This window comes from Nomascus leucogenys, chromosome 13 (assembly GCF_006542625.1).
Source record: "Nomascus leucogenys isolate Asia chromosome 13, Asia_NLE_v1, whole genome shotgun sequence".
Classification (NCBI taxonomy): Eukaryota; Metazoa; Chordata; class Mammalia; order Primates; family Hylobatidae; genus Nomascus; species Nomascus leucogenys.
The window spans coordinates 99,303,637-99,325,928 of record NC_044393.1 but is presented as its reverse complement, the minus strand read 5'-3'; the positions used below and the strand labels follow the sequence as shown (position 1 = coordinate 99,325,928).

Genomic DNA, 22,292 nt, shown 5'->3' with positions numbered 1-22,292 from the left:
AGACCTGAAACTATAAAACCCCTAAAAGAAAACATAAGGGAAAGCTCCATGATATTGGTCTGGGCAGAGATTTCTTGGATATGACCCCAAAAGCACAGGCAATGAAAGCAAAAATAGACAAATGGGATTGTACCAAACTAAAAGGTTTCTGCACAGCAAAGGAAATGACAGAGTGAAGAGACAATCCACAGACTGGGAAAAAAATATTTGCAAATCAAACGTCGGATAAAGGGCGAATATCCAAAATACACAAGGAACTCAAACTACTAAATAACAACAACAACAAAATACCCCATTAAAAAATGAACAAAGGACTTGAACAGACACTTCTCAAAAGAAGACATACAAATGGCCAACACATAACTGAAAATATGTTCAACATCAGTAATCAGAGAAATGTGAATCAAAAACCACAATGAGATATTATCTCACACCTGTTAGACTGGCTATTATCGAAAAATGAAAAATAAGTGTCGGCAAGGATATGGAGAAAAGGGAACTCTGCACTGTTGGTGGTGTTGTAAATTAGTACCATTTTGAAAAATAGAATGAAGATTCCTCAAAAAATAAAAACAGAATTACCTTATGATTCAGCAATTCCACTACTGGGTATATACCCAAAGGAATTGAAATCAGCATGCAGAAGAGAGGTCTGCACCTCCACGTCCACTGCAGCACTGCTCACAATCGCCAAGACATGGAAACAACTGGTGTCCATCAATAGATGAATGGATTTTTAAATGTGATGTATTTGGAGGACATTGTGCTAAGTGAAATAAGCCAGGTGCAGAAAGACAAATACCGTATGATCTTGCTTATTGTGGAATCTAAAAAAGTCAAACTCATAGAAGTAAAGGGTAGAAGGGTGATTCCCAGAGGCTGGGGGCTCGGGGGAGGTGGACAGGGAAAGGGGAGACATTGGTCAGTGGGTATGATGTTACAGGTAGATAGGATAAGTTCAGGTGTTCTATTGCACAGCAAGGTGACTGTAGTGAATAATGATGTATATTTCAAAATAGCTAAAAGAGGATTTTAAATGTTCTCACCACAAATAAATGGTAAATATCATTTGATAGATGTGATAATTACCCTGATATGATTACACATTATATACATGTATCAAAATATTATAGCCCCATAAATATATACAATTATTTGTCAATTAAAAATGAAACTTTTAAAAAAGCGATTGATTAAAAAGAATTTTTTTAAGCTAGTGTGAGCCAAAGGGGCAAGACCACTGGGGCTGGAGCACCCCCAAGCCCACGGTGGGCAGTGTTGGGTCAGAGCTGAGCCGGAGGGCTTGGTTTCTCATCTTCTTTCTCTCTTTTTTTCCTTTTGATCCACCGGGCCCCCAAACAAAAGTCAGTGCCTGAGCAGACAGAGACATTTCTCCTTTCTCACTCTCTAGTGAAGAGACCCCATTGTAACCACCGCAGGGGAGAGGTGCCACCCAAGGTCATCCAGGGAGATGGGGGGGTTGGCATCAAGGGCCAGCATGGGGAGTTTCTGTGGCTGCCTGTGGGTTACACTCTGTTACTCAGGCACATGTCTATGTTTGGGAGCCCCCTGAGGGGTGCCTCACACAGCAAGGGCAATCTGTGTCACTACTGTGAACTCCTCCCTTGGTTTGGGAGTGGGAAGGTGCAGGGCTAACAGATGACATTTGGAAGGGCAGGAAATATTATCTGGCACCCACAGGCCTTCCCAGTGGGATCAGAGCCCAGGCAGCTGGAGGCCGATTTGGTGAAGCAGAGGAAAAACAAGAAAGAGCTCAAGGCCCTGGGTTCCAGTCCTGGCTCTGCAACAAGCTCTCTGTGTGATCTTGGGAAGTTCACTTCCCTTTAATGCCGAGACGACGGACTGGGCAGCATGGTCCCTTTCCACCCTGAGGTCATACAGCCCTGGGGTGAAGCTCAGGGTTGGAGGGCTCAGGCCTCACTTGTTCTCCTGCCCCTCCCTAATTCCCCCACCCGGCCTGACTGACAGCTGGGCCAGTCAGGGCTATTTATGGCTTTGCCTGATGTTGTGCTCCCCTGCGCCTCCCACGCTCGGCCCCACCCAGCTCGGGCCCAGCACCCACCTGCCCAGTCCACCAGCAACATCGCTGGGAGTCCTGCTGCTTTGGCTGTCCCAGAACAAGCCATGCCCTGGGGAAAGAACTCCTCTCCCCACTGGGGACACCATCTGGGGTGCCTTCCCTCTGCCCCTGCCTGCCGGATCTGGAGGCCCCACTCCCGCCCAGCCTGGGAGACCCCTCGGCCATCACCACTGCTCTGCCAAGACATGGCCCTGCAGAATGCCCTCTACACTGGGGACCTGGCAAGGTTGCAAGAGCTGTTTCCCCCGCACAGCACGGCCGACCTGCTGCTGGAGAGCCGGGCCGCAGAGCCTCGCTGGAGCAGCCACCAGAGGGGTGAGGGGCATCTGGGGGGTGCTGAGAACCAGGGGGCTGGGCTGACTGCCTCGGCCACGGAGGTCCTAAGGGCTTGAGGGAAAGGAGAAGCCCCCGGCTGTTTCTCCCCAACCTCAAAGCTTGCCCAATAGCCTAAACCTTGGCCCAGGAACAGTCATGTGGAGCCCAGAATAGCTCCTGCTGGATGCGTGGCCAGGTCAGCCTCGGAGCGTGGGACACAGGGGCCTTCTGTCTGTATTTCCCTCCTGCTCGCTCTCTCTCTGCCTTTGGCATATACCTCTCCTCCTCCCCACTCCCCTCTCCCCAACCACGTGCTCATGAGTTGGTCTCCAGAAGAGTGCAAGGGGCAGGGAGAGCCCCTCGATGACAGACACCCCCTCTGTGCCAGGCTGGTGGAGAAGCCCAGCAGAGGGTCTGAGGAGCACCCCGAGTCTGGCCCAGGACCCATCGTCACCCGCACGGCCTCAGGACCTGCCCTTGCCTTCTGGCAGGCAGTGCTGGCTGGGGACGTGGGCTGTGTCTCCCGCATCCTCGCGGACTCCAGTACCGGCCTGGCTCCTGATTCCATCTTTGATACCAGCGACCCAGAGCGATGGAGGGATTTCCGCTTCAACATCCGTGCTCTGAGTACGGGCCGGGGCACTGGGGGGTCTCAGTGGGAGAGAGGGGAGGCTGCAGATGGAGCTCTGGGCTCCCTCTTCCTGCCTCTGCCCACCTCACCCCATTGGCTGGAAGGTCTTTGCCTTCCCTGGGGATCTGAGGCCCACGTCTCCCCTCCCTAGGACTCTGGTCTCTGACATACGAAGAGAAGCTGACCACTCCACTGCATGTGGCGGCCAGCCGTGGCCACACCGAAGTCCTGCAGCTGTTGCTGAGGCGGCGAGCAAGGCCAGACTGTGCCCCCGGGGGCCGCACCGCCCTGCACGAGGCCTGTGCTGCAGGCCACACTGCTTGTGTTCATGTGCTGCTGGTGGCAGGAGCCGACCCCAACATCGCTGACCAGGATGGGAAACGCCCCCTGCATCTCTGCCGGGGGCCTGGCACCCTTGAGTGAGTGACCCCTCACCCCAACCCCCAGTTCCCCTCTGAAGGGAAGCAAAGAGGTCTTCTCAGGGAGGATGGGGGAAAATGTCAGGGACCTGGGGCAGAGCAGTCCAGGCTTGGGGCGCGGGTCAGGGTGCAATTACTTCCCAAGCCATCCACCCATCGACCCCATGAACTTGGGAGTGGCCTGGACTTTGGACAGTCTTCTGGTCTCCCAGGGGTGGAGGGAGGCTGTGGCAGGGGTGCAGTTGCATGGCCCGCATTGGGAAATTGCCTGGCTCCATTATGGGGAGGTGGTGTTGCTTAAAGTTTTTAAAAACACTTTCTGAGCTTATCCTATGTTCCAGGCACTGTGCTAAGCACAACAGCAACTAAGTCCCTGAGGCCCTGCCCTCAGGGAGCTTACTGTCCAATGATCCAGGGAGGGAGTAGAGGATGGTGGCCCCAGTGAGGACCTGCCTGGGTCCCTCTGGGTAGGGTCTGGTTTTCCATGACAGGCCTAGAATGTCCATATTGGTAAGGCACCCTCAGATCATGGGCTCAAGGGACTCTCACTAACTAAACTCCCAAGAAACTGATGAATACACCCAAATGTGCCAATGTATCATTTATTGTAGGAAATAGTCCTTTGCAGTGACATAAATAATTGCAACCCATGTGTAAGGAACGTTGGAGGATGGGATCCCAATTACAATTTTGTGAACTAACTCTACATCCTATAGAGGCCCTCTCTCTACTGACCGCACACCTGCAGGTCTTGCCTCTTGCCTCTGAAAGGTGCCAAATTATTGACCCTGGGGTTCTCCTTTCACGGACCCTCTCCTTCTTGTTAATCTCATCAGCCTCTAGAGGATTCCATTGACTTAATCATACTATGGTTGAAGATGTGTTCTTTACTAGCGTGGCCCAGTGGAAACCTCATATGAGCCACATATGCAATTTAGAATGTTCTAGCAGCCCTACAAAAAAATGACAAATGGCCGGGCACAGTGGCTCATGCCTGCAATCCCAGCACTTTGGGAGGCTGAGGCAGGTGGCTTGCTTGAGGCCGGGAGTTTGAGACCAGCCTGGCCAACATGCCTAAACCTTGTCTCTACTAAAAATACAAAAATTAGCTGGGTGTGGTGGCACGCGCCTGTAATCCCAGCGACTCGGGAGGCTGAGGCAGGAGAATTGCTTAAACCTGGGAGGTGGAGGTTGCAGTTAGCGGAGATTAGATTGTGCCACTGCACTCCAGCCTGGGAGACAAAGTGAGACTTTGTCTCACAAAAAAAAAAAAAAAAAAGGCAAATATGTAAAATTAATTTTTAAATGGTGGTAAAATATACATGAAATTTACCTTTGTAACTATTTATTTATTTATTTATTTATTTATTTTTTGAGACGGAGTCTTGCTCTGTCTCCCAGGCTGGAGTGCAGTGGCGTGATCTTGGCTCACTGCACGCTCCGCCTCCCAGGTTCTTGCCATTCTCCTGCCTCAGCCCCACGAGTAGCTGGGACTACAGGCCCCCACCACCACACCCGGCTAATTTTTTGTATTTTTAGTAGAGATGCGGTTTCACCGTGTTAGCCAGGATGGTCTCAATCTCCTGACCTCGTGTTCTGCCCGCCTCAGCCTCCCAAAGTGCTGGGATTACAGGCGTGAGCCACCACGCCTGGCCCTTTGTAACCATTTTTAAGTGTGCGGTTCGATGGCATTAAGCACATTCATGTTGTTGTTCGACCATCGCCACCATCCATCTCCAAACTTTCTCATCTTCCTAAACTGAAATTCTATCCCCATCAAACACTATCCACCCACCCCACCCTGTCCCCCAAGCCCATGGCAATCACTATTTTGCTTTCTGTCTCTGAATGTGAACACTCTGGGGACCTCACATAAGTGGAATCATGCAGTATTTGTCCTTTTGTAACTGGCTTATTCCACTTAGTGTGATGTCCTCAGACTTCACCCATGTTGTCCCATGTTTCAGAATTTCCTTCCTTTCTTTTTTTTCTTTTTTGAGACAGAGTCTCGCTCTTTCACCCAGGCTGGAGTGCAGTGGTGCGATCTCAGCTCACTGCAAGCTCCACCTCCCGGGTTCATGCCATTCTCCTGCCTCAGCCTCCCGAGATAGCTGGGACTACAGGCGCCCGCCACCGCTTCCGGCTAATTTTTGTATTTTTTAGTAGAGACGGGGTTTCACTGTGTTAGCCAGGATGGTCTCGATCTCCTGACCTCGTGATCCACCCGCCTCGGCCTCCCAAAGTGCTGGGATTACAGGCGTGAGCCACTGTGCCTGGCCGAATTTCCTTCCTTTCTAAGGCTGAATAACACTCCTTTATATGTGGATAGCACATTTTGTTTATTCATTCACCCGTTGAGGGACACTTGGGTTGCGTCCACATTTTGGCTATTGTGAATAATGCTCCTGTGGACATGTGAGTACAAATATCTGTAAAGCAGGTTAAATTAATTACATTTTGTTTAACACAACATATCCAAAGTGTTATCATGTTGACATGTAATCAATATAAAATTGAGGCCGGGCGCAGTGGCTCACGCCTGTAATCCCAGCACTTTGGGAGGCCAAGCCGGGTGGATCACCTGAGGTCAGGAGTTCGAGACCAGCCTGGCCAACATGGTGAAACTCTGTCTCTACTAAAAATACAAAAATTAGCTGGACATGGTGGTGGGCACCTGTAATCCCAGCTACTCGGGAGGCTGAGGCAGGAGAATCGCTTGAACCCGGGAGGTGGAGGTGGTAGTGAGCCAAGATTGTGCCACTGCACTCCAGCCCTCCAGCCTGGGCGAAAGAGGGAAACTCCGTCTCAAAAAAACAAACCAGCAAACAGACAAAAATTAGCCAGGCATGGTGGTGCACACCTGTAATCTCACTACTCAGGAGGCTGAGGTAGGATGATCATTTGAGCCTGTGAGGCGGAGGTTGCAGTGAGTGGAGATCACGCCACTGTACTCCAGCCTGGGCAACAGAGAGACCTTATCTCAAAAGAAAAAAAAGAGAGAGAGGGTCTCTCTCAGTCACCTAGTCTGGATATGCAGTGGTGCGTTCATAGCTCACTGCAGCCTCAAACTACTGGGCTTAAACAATCCTCTCGCCTCAGCCTACAGAGTAGATGGGACTACTACAGGCGCACGCCACCATTCCCAGCTAATTTTTTGTGGAGATGGGTCTCACTTTCTTGCTCAGGATAGTCTTGAACTCCTGGGCTAAAGTGATTCTCCACCGCACCTAGCCGGCTCTGTTTCTGAAGAAGGAGGAAAAAAGGCATGCATATAACACAGCGCATCTCAGTTAGGATTAGCCACCTTTCAAGAACTCGATAGCCACAGGTGGCTAGTGGCTGCCATTGGATAGTGAGGTTCCACATAATTCCGCATTTTTAGTTCTGACCATGTTCCCACCAGCCTCCCTGAGATCACACCCAGTGATAATCCTTCCTTCCTTTGTGAGAAAACAAATGTATTTTCAAATTATTATGGGGACTTTTAAACATATAGAAAGGCAGACAGGATAATGAAATGAGCTCCCACAATCCATCACCCTCTATACCTCCCACTCCTCCTGCCAAGTGTCGTCATTTTGAGCTCTTACGATGACAGGTTTTCGGGGGTTGTCTCACGTGCTGCTCACAACCACCTCGGAAGGTGGAGCTGTTGTAATTATCCCCATTCTACACACGAGGGAACTGGAGCTCAAAGAGGCCAAGTCCCGTTAGCCCTGAAGTGAGGCACACACGTTGCTGTGACTCCCTGTGCTTCTTGCCATCTTGGAGTAAATCCAGTTGGCCAATTTCAGTTGTTTTTATTTTTTATTTTTCTATTTTGAGAAGGAGTCTCACTCTGTCACCCAGGCTGGAGTGTAGTGGCATGATCTCGGCTCACTGCAGTCTCCACCTCCCGGGTTCAAGCAATTCTCCTGCCTCAGCCTCCCAAGTAGCTGGGATTACAGGGGCCCACCACTATACCTGGCTAATTTTTGTATCTTTAGTAGAGACGGGGGTTCACCATGTTTGCCAGGCTGGTCTCAAACTCCTGACCTCAGGTGATCTGACTGCCTTGGCCTCCCAAAGTGCTGGGATTATAGGCATGAGCCACCATGCCCAGCCAATCAGTCTTGTTCTTTGTCCCACTGCCCCATTTCCATGTGCGCCCACTGCCAGGCCCCAAGCCCCCTTCCTCCTCCAGTCCCAACATGCAGAGCCCCCCAACAGTCTTGCTGCCCCTGGACCCAAATAGCAGCCCTATCCCTACCAGCCATGTCAACTTGCATGAGATCCTCAAACCTCAGTTTCCTCCTCTGTGGCATGAGTGTCTTAAGAGAGCCTACCAAGGGAATGTAGTGAGGATGAAATTAGCTACAACACGTAAAACACTTAGCAGGCGCTTGTTCTAACCACTCATGTGATAACTGCTGGTGACGTTTATTCCCACGGATGATTTAGTGGATTATCCCAACAAAAAGTATTTGGATTTTAAAGAAGGACACTGTTGGCCAGGCACAGTGGCTCATGCCTATAATCCAGCACTTTGGGAGGCCGAGGCAGATGGATCACTTGAGGTCAGGAGTTCGAGACCAGCCTGGCAAACATGGTGAAACCCCATCTCTACTAAATACACAAAAAACTAGCCGGGCGTGGTGGTGGTTGCCTGTAATCCCAGCTACTCTGGAGGCTGAGGCAGGAGAATCGCTTGAACCTGGGAGGTGGAGGTTGCAGTGAGCAGAGATCACACCACTGCACTTCCGCCTGGGCGATAGAACAAGACTCAGTCTCAAAAAAAAAAAAAAAAAAAAAGAAGGGCACTGTTAATCTCGTAGAATGGTGCCGGGATGACCAGTGATGGGCAGGATGGAGGGTGGGTGGGGGGAGACAGAACCAAGAGCCACCCAAGTGTGTTCCTGCCGGGGGTCCATGCCCGCTTTCCTCCCCACCACCATCTCCCCCCTAATAGGTGTGCGGAGCTGCTCCTCAGGTTTGGAGCGAGAGTGGATGGTCGGTCCGAGGAGGAAGAGGAGACCCCTTTGCATGTGGCCGCCCGGCTTGGCCATGTGGAGCTGGCAGATCTGCTTCTAAGACGGGGGGCATGTCCTGATGCCCGCAATGCTGAAGGCTGGACCCCACTGCTGGCTGCCTGTGACGTCCGCTGCCAGTCCACCGCCAATGCCGAGGCCACCACCGCCCGCTGCCTGCAGCTGTGCAGCTTGCTGCTTTCAGCTGGAGCAGACGCTGATGCTGCGGACCAGGACAAGCAGCGACCCCTGCACCTGGCCTGTCGCCGTGGCCATGCAGCTGTCGTGGAGCTGCTCCTGTCCTGTGGTGTCAGCGCCAACACCATGGACTATGGGGGACACACGCCCCTGCACTGTGCTCTGCAGGGCCCAGCTGCAGCCCTGGCCCAGAGCCCCGAGCACGTGGTTCGGGCTCTGCTCAACCACGGCGCCGTCCGTGTCTGGCCAGGGGCCCTCCCCAAGGTATGGGGGCTGCAGGCAGCAGGAGGGCCACCATGGTGAGGGGACAGGGAGACCTAGGCCTGTGCTCTGGTTTGCTTTGGAATGTGGCCTGTGCACATAGATTGGTTCCTTCTGTCTGTCTTTCATTCAGCATGTAAGCAAAGCCCAAATAGGGGTCAAGGTGAAGACACAGATCAGTGGGAAATGTGTGTGTGTGCATGTGTGTGTGCATGTGTACACATGGTGTGCGTGTGTGTGCATGTGTACACATTGTGTGCGTGTGTATACATGTGTTTGTGCACGTATGTGCATGTATATACTGTGCATGTGTGATAAAGGTGGACTAGGGGCAGTGGGGCCAGATGATAAAGGATCCAAAAAGACAGAAGAAGTCAGGGCTGATGTGGGTGGTGGGCGTTGTTTAAGGGTCTTCATCAGCACAGCAAACTGATGAAAATAGCATTTGAAGAAGCTCCCACTAGCAGTGGGATCAGTTCAGTGATAGATGCAGGAGAGGCTCTCCAAGGGAAGAGGGTGAGCCTGTTTCAGGAGGCTCAAGGTCCCCTGAATGTCTGCAAATGGACATAGTCCCACTTTCTGAGAATCTAGTAGGACCCACAGTCCCCAGAACAGCTGCCACTGTCCTGGCACCTGTGAACATGCCTTTCACTGTCAATTTCAATTTATATCCTACTTTATCTTAATTTCCCCTAAGTGGGTTCAACTTGAAGACCTGTGCTACTGATGCCCTGTGAGGGGGCCTTGCCCCATGCTGTGTCATGTCTGGAGGGGCGTAGATAATGTCATGGAGGGCGCTGGGTCTGGGATGGGGACATCTGTTCTCAGAGGAGATGGGTCAGAACTGAAACCAACCTCTGAGTAGGCAGGTCCCCTCTGACCCAGACCAGAGTCTTGTCCCACCCAGGCTTGCCTGTCCTGGGACCACCCCTGCTAACCCGTTTGCTCACAAACCTAGAAGCATCTGTCTGGATTCCTAAGCAAGGCCAAATAATTAAACAGCCCAAGAGTTCGGCAGATTGGTCTCCCCTTTGGGAAAATACAAGAAAATCAACAATTAACACTAATTAATCTCCTATTAACACTAGATAATTAGGAGACAAGCAATTCCCTGTAATCTGACGGCAGCTCTGACAGCTAATGATTTCCCCAGCAGGCAGGGGCGGGAGGAGGGCCTGGCGCAGTGAAAGGGTTTCCTGGGACCCCACAGCCCTGCTCCACCCCTCAGCCTGTCTCTGGGACCAAAGGGCCTGGCAGAGCAAAGTACCCCATTTGTCCCTTTCCATGATCTGCAGCCCTGCCAGCTGAGGGGTTTCTGTCCTCCCTGCACAGAAGCCTCCACCGCTCATCTGTGATGAAACACCAGCCCCAGCTGGTTCTCTAGGAGCCACCACTTTGGACTTGGTGCTCAGGGGACCTGGATCCAGGATGTGACTTTGATGCTTGTTCGTGTGGGTATAGGCAAGTCACTGCATGTGATACAGCCTCTCCCTAACAGGATGGAAAGCTGTAGGAGAGCACTAGGGAACAGTCGGAGCAAGCACAGCCTTGACTACACACCAGGCACTGCTCTAAGCTGTATTTCCTGTTACAGGAGTTCCTCAGTCCTCCCAGCAACTTCTGAGGTCAGTGGTGACTAGGAATGTAGGCTCTGGAGTCAGACACACTACCTGTGTCGCCTTCGGCAAGTCGCTGAATCTCCCTAGGCCTCAGTTTTGTCATCTGTAACATAGGGATATGACACTATGCCTTCTTCATAGGGTTAGTGTGAGAAGAGTTAATACACATCAAGCCTAGTGCTTAACACTTGTTAGCTAGTGTTGTTCTTGTTATGTAATGTATGAGAAAGCACTTGGTAAGCTGCTTGGCATCATCCCAATGAGGGTATCATTGGAAATGGGAGTGCAAAGCAGGTTGGTGTAGCCTGGAGGAGGCGGGACTGGGATGGCCAGTTTTGAAGGGAGGGAGGAGGAAGAGGCAGGCATTCCAGGCACAGTGAGCTACTTGAGCCCAGTACGGAGGTGGGGATCAACATGGGCCAGGAAGGACAGAGATGGGCCTGAGGGGCAGGTGGAGAGGAGAGTTGGAGAGAACCAGCCTGCTCTTCCCTAGCTCAGAGAAGGAGTGAGGAAAAGAGGCCTCCCGGGACAGACTGATGAGCACTGCTCAGATGCAGGGCTAGAAGCAGAGGCCCCAGGCGTGTAAAATGCTTTCTCCAGGGACCCCTGGAGGGCCAGGCCTTCTGCTCCCACCGGTCATCGGTACTCTCATCTGACAGACAGAAGGGTCTCCTCTCCTTGCAGACAGAGGCTGTTAAACCCCCACTATTAGATGCAATTGTGTGTTTGGCCACATGTGGGTTGTGTGTGAGATACTGCCTGAAAGACAGTACTTACCTGTTTTCAGATATTAAAAGACTCTGTGGCCATCACCTGTAGAGATGCAGCGAGAGTGGAGTGCAGTGGAGGAGGCACGAATCTGCTTTAGGTACTGAGTTCAGGCACAAGCGGGCGTCATAGTGCTGGTGTCTGTCAGGCCACTTTTCTGACCATGTGGACGGTTTGTCCACAGGCTGCTCCACTGCATGGCTTGCCCGCTTGCTGCATTGGGCCACCACCTCAGAGACCTTTCTTGACCACTCCATCTAGGACAGTGCCCTCCCCAACCATGCTCAGTCCCCTGACCCTACTTTTTTTTTCTTCTTTGAGATAGGGTCTCACTCTGTCACCCACACGTGCAGTGGCATGATCCCAGCTCACTGCAACCTCTGCCTCCCAGGCTCAAGAGATTCTTCTGCCTTAGCCTCCCAAATAGCTGGGATTACAGGTGCATGCCACTACTGCCTGGCTAATTTTTGTATTTTTAGTAGAGACGGGGTTTCACCATATTGGCCAGGCTGGTCTCAAACTGCTGACCTCAAATGATCCACCCATCTCGGCCTCCCAAAGTGCTGGGATTACAGGCATGAGCCGCCACACCCGGCCCCTTCCTATTTTTCATTGCAGCAGCAGATCTGTGAGTGATGACTTCTGTGTTTATTATGTTTTCCCTCTGAAATAGAAGCTCTTGGATGACGAGGACTTTATTTTCCCCACTGCTGGATTCGAAGTGCTTGGCACGTAGTAGGCCCTCAATAAATATTTGCTGAATGAACCAATGAAAGCATAAATCTGGCTCCAACTAGATTCCACCCCTGCTCCTACCAAATCCTCTCCTGCTCCTGCAGGCAGTCCATCAGCCTCGGGTTGCCTTGTCCCTTCCCCCTGAATACCCTCCTGGCTCTGGGGTTCCTTTGCCTCCAGAGCCCAGTCCTCCCTCTGTGAGTCCCAGACCCAGCCCCACCCCATTCCCTGGCCCCCTCTTGTGGCGGTCTCTACCCTCACTTGGCATTGGATGGATTCTGTGATCTTTTTATCTGCTCAGGAGCTCCAGCCACAGGTCAGGGACCTCTTCCAGCCAGAAGTAAACCCAGCCCAGAACCTTGTAGAGGCAGAGAGGAGAGCAGGATGGTGGTGTGGTTAAGGGCAAGGGGCCACGCTTCCAGGCCTGGACTGTGGGAACCACAACTTGGGCAAGTTAATTAACTTCTCTGTACCTCAGTTTCCCTTGGCTGTAACGAAGGAAATGGGATAATAACATGGGAATATTAACAGTCCATCCCTTGCAGGGACAACAGTGAAGAGTTCATACATGTAAAGTGCTAGAAGAATCATCTGGCCTGAGTTATGCACAATAGAAAGGTTAGCTGCTGTATTGGCTTCCTGGATCAAACGAAGTACCACAAACTGGGTAGCTTAAAGCAACAGAAGTGGAGTTTCCTTACAGCAGTGGAGGCTGGAAGTTTGAAATGCAGACGTGGGCAGGGCTGGCTCCTTCTGGAATCTCTGAGGGAGAATCTGTTCCATGGCGCTCTTGTAGCTTCCAGTGGTTTCCCACAATCCTTGGTGTCCTTTGACTTGTACACGTGTCACTCCACTGTCTGCCTTTGTCGTCACGTGGCCTTCTTGTCTGTGTCCATGTCTGTACGTCTGTTTTCTCTTCTTATAAGAACACCAGTCATATTGCATAGGGCCCACCCTAATGACCGCATTTTAACCTGATTACATTTGCAAAGACCCTATTTCCAAATAAGGTCCCATTCATAGGTCCAGGGGGTTATTAGGTCTTCAATATATCTTTTGGGGAACAAAGTTCAACCCACAACAACTATTCTGGAGCTGTCTGGTCACTCTGTGTGGACTGACTGGGGACCCAACACGTCTCTGCGTCCCGCAGGTGCTGGAGCGCTGGAGCACGTGCCCTCGGACCATCGAGGTCCTGATGAACACCTACAGTGTTGTGCAGCTTCCCGAGGAGGCCGTCGGCCTGGTGCCTCCTGAAACTCTGCAGGTCAGATTCCAAGGCCCTGACCATAGAGCCTCTCATCCTGGCCCCAAGACTCCCACCCGCTAAACCGCAGCCCCCCATAGAAAGTACCTAAAGACGCACTCATGTCCCAGAAGAGAGAACTTGCAGAGTGAACACTCAAACATTCATTGTTTCTTAGAGGTTCTTTCCAGTAGATGCCCCGCCCCTCACCAGCCTACCCAGTGAGGAGGAGCCGGCACTACCTGTCTGAGGCTGCCCCTCACTGAGCCCCTTGTTCTGCCCCCAGAAACATCAGCGTTTCTACTCCTCCCTGTTCGCCTTGGTGAGGCAGCCCAGGTCGCTGCAGCATCTGAGCCGCTGTGCGCTCCGCTCCCACCTGGAGGGCAGCCTGCCCCACGCGCTGCCCCGCCTCCCCCTGCCACCGCGCCTGCTCCGCTACCTGCAGCTGGATTTTGAGGGCGTGCTCTACTAGGTGAGCCCCGGGATCTGTGAGCAGTCACAGCTGCTTGGGGTCCAGGGATGGGTGGAAGGCAAGAGAAGGGTTGGGGAGGGCCCTGGCCAGAACCGGCCCGTCCTCGAACCACCAGAAGCCTCTGAATCCAAACCTCTCCTTCCAGATGTCCACGGCCTTTTGAGAGGGCCTGAAAGCAGATGCCCAGCCTGCAGAGGGCGCGCCTCTGCACTAACTCAGGCCAGGTAGCCCTGGCAGCAGGAGGCCCAGCTCGGCAGGCAGGTGTGGATGCTGCAATTCCCAATGCAGAGAAGCGGACCGACAGCGGCAGCCGGGTGATGACTGATGAAGACACACTCCTATTGGGGCTCTCCTGAGGCCCCCTTCTAGCCTGTGCAAACCCTGTATGTGCATTAAAAATCTCCAGGTCTGTGTCTGGTGCTGTCTCCAACAGACCTTCCTCTGAACTGGCTCCCTTGCAGGGGAGTTGGGATGGGCAGACTGACAGGGGCTCCCTGTCTGCCCCACGGTGCCAGCTGCATCACCTTCCCCTTTGGCATCAGCCGGCTGCGAAGGGGTCCCAGGCTTGCCAGCTCCATCAAATGACAGAATGACCACCAGGTGAGAACGCGTTAGAAAAGGCCTAAAGGAGGTGCAGGGTGCACATGGAGGCAGTGCAGAGAGTTGGGCAGGAAGGCACAGGAACCCTTGGGGTAGGAAAGTGAGGAGGCAGGAGAGCCACCCGGAAGGAGGGGCATGTGGGGTGGCCCATCGCGGAGGGTAACCATGGTTCAGGTGACAGCGAAAGGCCCAGGTTTAGAAAAACAGAACCAGTTTTGCCTATTGCCTGACACGGTAGGTCAGGGAGCATCAGAAGCATGCCTGGTTCCTGCCTCTTTTATCTGCTCCTTCCTTAAATTTAGCTCTGGCCGCAAGAGCGCTGAGTTGAAAGTTCCGTGACACCGGTTCTGGTCTTAACTCTGCCATTAACTTGTGGAACGTAAGTCTCTTCCCTCTCTGGGCTCACGTTTCTGCATCTGTAAAAAGAGAGGGAGGAGAGTCCCTGAGGGTCATTGCAGTATCAGGATTTTCAGTACCTGCCAGAGGCCCCAACAACCGGGAGCTGCCTGCAACCACAGGCGGAGGGCAGGTGGTCGGGACAGAGCAGCCAATCAAGTGCACCGTGATCCCTGACGTCAAGGGTCGCAGGACAGAGTTCCCCCAGGCGGCGGAGTGCGCACGCGCTGGAGCTCGCGACTTTCCCGCCAACCGGCACTAGCCAGGCGACGAAGGGCGGGGCCGGGAGGGCGCGAAGAGACAGGGGGCGGGGCCTGGAGGGCGCGAGGCGGCAGGGGGCGAGGCCTGGAGGGCGCGAGGCTTTAGGCCGTGCGGACTAGAGCCCGAAGCCGGGTTAGGCGTTGAGAGGCGGCTGAGGAGAAGCGGAGAGGAAGAGAGAGAGCTCGGATTCCCACCCTGGCCTCAAGGACCTTGGGCTGACCGGTCTGTCTGGCTTCAGGTGCTAGGGCGCGGCTCGGGGACGCGGGTGCGGGTGGGCAAGCGGTGGAGGCTCCTCGCTGTGGAAACCCCAGGCGGACCCCGACCGCACAGGCCCCACCTCGCGGGCAGGAAGCGGCTGCCCCAAGGCATGCGCGGGAACCTCGTGCGCGAGGCCCACTCCTGTTAAGAGCCTGCGGGGCGCCCCGTGGAGACCGCGGCTCGGGTGGGGGTCCCAGGGGACGCCCTAGTGCTCGATGGTTTGTTCCGCAGCCGTTCCAGGGCCTGCTGCGTTCAGGCACCGCTGCTCGGCGGCAAGGCCTGCCCTCCAGGCCCCCACCAGGGTCCGCTTGCGCGGGGTAGCCGGAGCGCGGCGCACAGGAGGAAGCAGCAGGTGCTGCCGAGCCCGGGGAGAGACGTGCGGGACGGGGGGGTTGGCAGTCGGTGACAGGGAAACCTGCTCTCTGAGGAGGTGACATTTAGCCTGAGACCTGAGTAGAGCAGATCAGCAGGAGTGGCAGGACGGACCGCCCTGGCTGCGGGCGTGGGTCGGGGGGCACCTGCGGCGGTGGTCCAGGCCAGCGGCGGTCGCGGCAGGCGAGATTCGGGATCCCTGGGAAGAACTGGGGGGCCGCCGCTGGAGGGGGATGTAGGGGCTGCAGAATAGCGCTGTCTAGGGCGACTCGCAGGTTTTTGGCTTGGACCCCTGGATGCCAGATGCTAAGATGGGGAAGATGAGGAAGTAACGGGAAGCAGAAGGCCGTTGTTGGGGAGATGGCACTGGAGCCGCCTAGGAAGCATCTCAGAGGCTGTGGCCCCTGGCATGGGGATCTGGAGCCAGGTCGACGCAGGTCTGGGCATCATGCAAGTGCGGGCTCGCTGGCGCGGGAAAGAGTTTGGAGCCCTGCTCCCAGGGAATCCCGACTCCCGCGGATGACTTGCCCGAGACAAGGTGGATTTTGATGGAAATTCTATTTGATCGCATCCACTTGGTTCACTGTGTGCTTCCGGGTCCCCAGGTTTTAGGTGCTTCATGCCCTGCTGGGAACGAGACACGCTCCTGCCCTCAGTGAATCTTCAGTCTAGTCTGAGAAACAAGCGTGTGAACAACCAGTTAGAATACAAGGGGCAATAGGATGAATGCAAGATAAATGTGGGAGCAGGAGCTGGGGGCATGAAGAGGAGGGTGAGGAATGGGGTTGAGATCTGGGAGGGCGTCCCAGAAGGAGGACCCTCCTCTAAAGTGATAGGAAGATCGGGGAGGGTTTCTGGCCACATCTGGAGAGCCTGCGATCGTGGGATGCCTTTTTAAGGACGGGGAAGGGAAGAAAGGCGATGTGGAGTGGTGGCTGTGAAGGGGCTGTGCACAACCTCACATATTGTCCCCTTAGCGGGGCAATGTCAGGAGGGTCCTCACTGGGGTTAGACATTCAGATTCTTGCGAGCCAGGGCGCTTCCTCCCCAGCCTCCTGGCTGTTGGTCCCGCGGGCCCAGAACCTCTCCCTGGTAATTGCTTTTCGTAATGTGTTTGCTCCAAACCAATTTCACGCCTCCGTGAGGACTCCGCCCTGCACTGGAGGCGCGGACCTCCCCTCCACCAACCTACCCGCGTATGAACGCGCGGGCTCACACATACGGTACACATTTAACACAACAGACACACAGGGTTCGGGTACCAGGGCACACTAAACATACTTAACCATACACTAACGCACACTAGACGTTAAGACACTCACGTACAACCCCCCCTCCCCAAACAGTGCATTCACAGTTAAGCATCTAGAGGCGTCCCGCGCTCTCGCCCTTGGATGCTCAGTTAGTGGTTTCTTTGCCCTCGGCGCGTCTCCTGGACTATCGCCAGGGGGCGCTGCAGCACCCTGCACCTCCTTCGCCGTGCCCGCAGTTGTGCGCTGCTGCCACCAGAGGGTACCCGCGGACAGGCCCGACGCTGCCCACCATGAGAGGACTTTCTCTGGCCAATGAGTGGATTGGAGGTATAGATTTGTGGTCTTTGACTTGAATACTTTGTTTTTTCTTAGCATCCTTGGTGCTGGTTGGCAGCACAGGTCAGGCCAGATGATGAAGCCGTGGTGGGCACAGAGGGTAGATTAAAGATAAAATTCCACTGTAGGAGCATTTCCCAAATGTCAGAGAATATGGACAAAGCAGCACTTTTAGAATTCTGTTTTGGACAATGAGACCAGGTACTTGCCCATAACGCGTCTGTTCAGGAATTCAGTAGGAGAACCACAGTTTTTTGCTGGTAAAGAAAGGAGCTAGCTCTGTTCAGATTTGACAGAGGCAAGGTCTGTACTTGGTACTGATGAGAGAGTAAGAAGTAGTTTTTGGAGTGCTCTGGATTTCAGGGAAAATGAGTCCCTTCCTTTCTTGGCCACTCTACTCTTTGTCTATTTAGTGCAGGAAGAACTCATTTTGTAAGGTGTTTTTTCATATTCAATTGACTCTTGCCCTTGCTTTTTGACTAGACAAAGTTTTTGTTGTTCTTTTTTTTTTTTTTTTTTGAGATGGAGTCTCACTCTGTCGCCCAGGCTGGAGTGCAGTGGTGTGATCTCTGCTCACTGCAAGCTCCGTCCTCTGGGTTCACGCCATTCTCCTGCCTCAGCCTCCCCAGTAGCTGCCTGCCACCACGCCCGGTTAATTTTTTGTATATTTAGTAGAGACAGGGTTTCACCGTGTTAGCCAGGATGGTCTGGATCTCCTCACCTCGTGATCCACCCACCTCGGCCTCTTAAAGTGCTGGGGTTACAGGCGTGAGCCACCGCGCCCAGCCCTTGTTGTTCTTATTTGTAAGACAGGGTCCTGCTCCATCACCCAGGCTAGAGTGCAGTGGCACAATCTCCGCGCACTGAAGCCTCAACCTCCCCGGCTCAAGTGATCCCCCCACCTCAGCCTCCTGAGTAGTTAGGACTACGGGCATGTGCCACCATGCCTGGCCAATTTTTAAATTTTTTTTATAGAGACGGGGTCTCACTATGTTGCCCAGGCTGGTCTTGAACTCCTGGTATCAAGTGGTTCTCCCACCTGGGCCTCCCAAAGTGTCGGGATTATAGACATAAACCACTATACCCCGCCAGAGTAGATATTAATCACTCTCCCTCACAGATGGAGATGTCAAAGAGGGGTCAAGGTCACAGGGCCCAGTGAGGGGTCAGAAAAGGAATTTGACTCCAGGTCTTTTTCCTTTAGCCAATGCTTCTTTCCATTTACCATGTGGCCTCAGTTCTATGTTCTATGAAAGGGCAGGGAAAGGAAATGGGTTGCTGCAGTTACCACTATGTATGCCAATGTTACCGAATGTCAAGGACTTCACAGAAGTCACACTTCATATCTCTAGCATGGCAAGGGAACAGATAGAGGATATAAATGGGTTATGAAATACAGTATCTAACAAACACAAACCACACCAGGTCAGCAGAAGTACTTAAGGTCTCACTTGCCTCTGTTCAGAATTGGTGGCTCACTGGGATTTGTTGGCACTAAGTTTTAAGTATGTACTTCCTGGCCAGGTGCAGTGGCTCACGCCTATAATCCCAGCACTTTGGGAGGCCGAGGCAGGCAGATCATGAGATCAGGAGTTCGAGACCAGCCTGGCCAACATGGTGAAACCCTGTCTCTACTAAAAACACAAAAATTAGCCGGGCATGGTGGCGGGCGCCTGTAATCAGAGCTACTTGGGAGGCTGAGGCAAGAGAATCACTTGAATCTGGAAGGCGGAGGTTACAGTGAGCCAAGATCATGCCACTGCACTCCAGCCTGGGCAACAAAGCGAGACTCCATCTCAAAAAAAAAAAAAAGCAGGTACTTCCTTTGCCAGCTTGAGTAGAGAATCCACTTTACTGAGTATAGTTCCAAGCAATAAGCTCTTGGCATGAACTAGGTGACATATATCTTCAAGATCAGAGGGTTATTTTATTTATTTATTTTCTGAGATGGAGTTTTCCTCTTGTTGCCCACGCTGGAGTGCAGTGGTGCGATCTCGGCTCACTGCAACCTCCACCTCCCAGGTTCAAGCGATTCTCCTGCCTCAGCCTCCCAAGTAGCTGGGATTACAGGCATGTGCCACTATGCCCAGCTAATTTTGTATTTTTAGTAGAGATGGGGTTTCACTATGTTGGTCAGGCTAATCTTGAACTCCTGACCTCAGGTGATTCACCCACCTCGGCCTCCCAAAGTGCTGGGATTACAGGCATGAACCACCATGCCCAGCCCAGAGGGTCTTTAAAACATTTTTTAGAGACAAGGTCTCCCTCTCTCACCCAATCTGGAGTACAGTGGTGTGATTATAACTCACTCTAACCTCCAACTCTTGGACTCAAGCAATCCTCCTGCCTCTGCCTCCCAAGTAGCTGGAGCTACAAGTGTGTGCCACCGTGCTTGGCTAATAAAATCAGAGGGTCTTTTAACCTTGAGTCCTTGACATACCAGAATGTGACAGGCTTCTTAAAGTGGCCTTTTATTGAAGGGACTGGTGGAAGACAGATGTTTCAATATGTATCCTTTCGAGCTTTTGGAATTTGGTACTATGTGATTTTATTACCTATGCAATAAATGAATGCAATTACTTTTAAAAATGGTTCTTCCTTCATGCCTTATTTGGCTGATCCTGTAACTGCTCATACAGGTTTAATTTCAGTTTTGTAGCCCAAAGTTGCCTCAATAATTTGTCAAGTTAATAAGCCTCTGTTATGTATCCAACACCGGTAAGCCCTCTCACTTTAAAAATACAATATACTTTTGAAGGTTCGTCTTCCATGTTGGTATGGTAAAGTGCTTTGTTAATTTAGCAAAGGGGTGTTCTGAAGAGTATCTTTAGATAAGTTCTTTAGTAGTGAGTTGGAGTTAAGCTAAGACACCTCTTCTTTCTCTATTGTGACATCTTACCACCAGATTCGTTTCTTAGAAATTTCACTGGTTTAATGTGGAGCCCAAGGTAGATCAAGACTGCATGGAAATGACACTCTTCTCTGTTCACCTCTCTGATGAATTGTCAGTTAAGGCATAACCAAAAACTCCCTTCTTGAGTCCTGCCCCCTTCCTCAGTCCACCCTGGTGACAGTGTCTTTCAAGGTACTGATTTAAATACATCAGCCTGACATTAACAGTGTTCACTAGGCTAACACAACACTCCTGATTTGGGACAAATGTCACTGAGACCCAGAGTTCCCTCCTGCCCTGCTCTGTCTTGGCCGGGCAATCCTGGAACTTGTGTAGGTTTTCGTCCTCGCTGGAGCCAAATCACTTCCCCTACCTAGACTGCATCTTCCTAAACTTGCCTGGTTTTGCTGTTATTAATTTTAACTAGCTTGGCTCTACCTGGCCTCACCTGAATAACAATTTCCTTGTGACCAGATGACACTCACTGTAGCTGGCCAGGCTTGCCCTATGTCCTGAAGCTTGGGTCACTCTTCTGTTGACTTGCCTGTCTTGTCTCTTTCTTGCCCACTGACCTGAGGTGGCTATCAAGCCAAAGGGTCTGTGACTTTTGCCTCTAGATTGACAACTCTACTGCTGGGAATTGGGAGGAGGAGGAGGACGGTAAAAGGTGCCACCATTTCTGTGTCTCAGAAGGGGGGAGGTGAGAGTCATCTGCAATTAGCGGATAATTAGCGCTGCTGACCCTTGGGGCTCATCAGCGCTCCTGGGGCCAGCCCCCAGCAATCAGCTAGGGCAGGTCGAGAGTGTCAGGCCCAGGAATGAATAGGGCTCATCAGCGGCGCTGGAGCTGGGGAGCCAATCAGGGAAAATTAATAGCAGAAGAGAGGGAGAGAGAGCGAGGGAGGGAGACAAGAGATAGACAGACAGACGAGATACAGATAAAGGAGAGAAATGAGAAAACTCGAGTAAGAGGGACTGGGATAAGGAATGAGAGATGGGAAAGAAATAATCAGAGGAATAGGAATAGAAATGAGGACGGGAAAAGGAAGAGGAGTGGGAGGAAGAAAAAGAATGTAAAGGATGGGAGAAAGATGGAGGGGAAAGGTCAGAGGAATGGTAAGTACTTGGCATAGTGTGGGCACTCAAGGAAATTACCCACAGAGGCAAGAGAAAGGGACTAGGGAAAGTTGGAGACGGAGGAGGGAATGAGGAAGAAGGTGAAGAGCCAATGCCAAGAGAATAGAGACCAGAGGCCAGAGTGCGAATGGGGCAGATAGGACGAAAGGGGCCCCATAAGAGTGGCCCTAAGCCGCAGAACCGGGCGGGCGCAGCGCGCCCCCTGTCGGCCCCGCCTCGCCTCCCTCAGCCCCGCGCTCTCGCTGGAGGGTGCGGTGGCCGTGCTGTCCCGCCCGTCGCGCCGGAGCTTGCTCTGGGGACCGCCACAACGTCGGCTCCACGGGCGGGGGAGGGGTGTCGGAGCTGGGAGGCACGCCGGGGAATGACCTGGGGTCCGAAGGAGGGCGGTGGCCCGGAGCAGAGGGGTGCTGAGGTCCAGCTCCGCTGCCTGTCCCTGCTGGTGCGCCCTCTCCGCCTGCCGCCCGGTGTCTCATCCACGCTCGGCCCCGCCGCCCCGTCGGAGCCTGGGCCACCTCCCGCTTGCCCTCCGAGCCGGGCCGAGCCCGGGCCAGGTGGGCTGAGTTGGGGGTGGACTGGGTGGAGGGAAGGGGACCGGCCCAGCAGCTGCCGCCGCCTTCTCGTCGGCAGCAAACTTTCACAAAGCGGCGTGTCCGGCCTCATCAATCTCCATTAATAATAGTTGGTTGGACCGCGGGGGGCGGTGGGGGTCCCTGGCCGGCCGGCCAGGCCGCTGGGAACGGGCTCTGCGGAGGGAGCCGGAGCCGGGCGCGGCGGCAGCGGGCGGAGGGAGGAAGTGAAGCGTAATTTGAGGAAGATGGATGAGTCCGGAGGGCGACACCCCCAGCCCGCCCGCTCGCCCGCCCCCTCCCTCCTTATGAGAGAGAGGGAGCGCGGCGCCGGAGCCACACTGCGCCGAGCCCGCGCCCCGCCGCCACCTCGGCCCCGGAGCCAGGGAGCGAGCCCTACGTGTCCGCGCGGGGCGCCCGAGCCGCGGGGCACACGGAGGCGCCCGGAG

At 53.3% G+C, this 22,292-nt stretch overlaps 1 protein-coding gene across 3 annotated transcripts; it reads left to right on the top strand.

The window, feature by feature from the left end:
• The first annotated feature begins 2,041 nt into the window (after positions 1–2,041).
• ASB10 (ankyrin repeat and SOCS box containing 10) lies at positions 2,042–14,184 on the top strand. Of its 3 annotated transcripts, none has more exons than XM_003270929.2 (6): positions 2,042–2,416; positions 3,199–3,466; positions 8,415–8,934; positions 13,207–13,320; positions 13,586–13,771; positions 13,917–14,184. In XM_003270929.2, exons 1-5 carry the CDS (start codon positions 2,146–2,148, stop codon positions 13,769–13,771), a joined length of 1,359 nt encoding a protein of 452 aa, XP_003270977.2. In that variant the 5' UTR covers positions 2,042–2,145; the 3' UTR covers positions 13,917–14,184. The 3 variants fall into 3 exon arrangements, with proteins under 3 accessions (XP_003270977.2, XP_003270976.2, XP_003270975.2); XM_003270927.2 differs by lacking the exon at positions 2,042–2,416 and adding an exon at positions 2,607–3,043; XM_003270928.2 differs by lacking the exons at positions 2,042–2,416; positions 13,207–13,320 and adding an exon at positions 2,477–3,043.
• Positions 14,185–22,292: the final 8,108 nt, after the last annotated feature.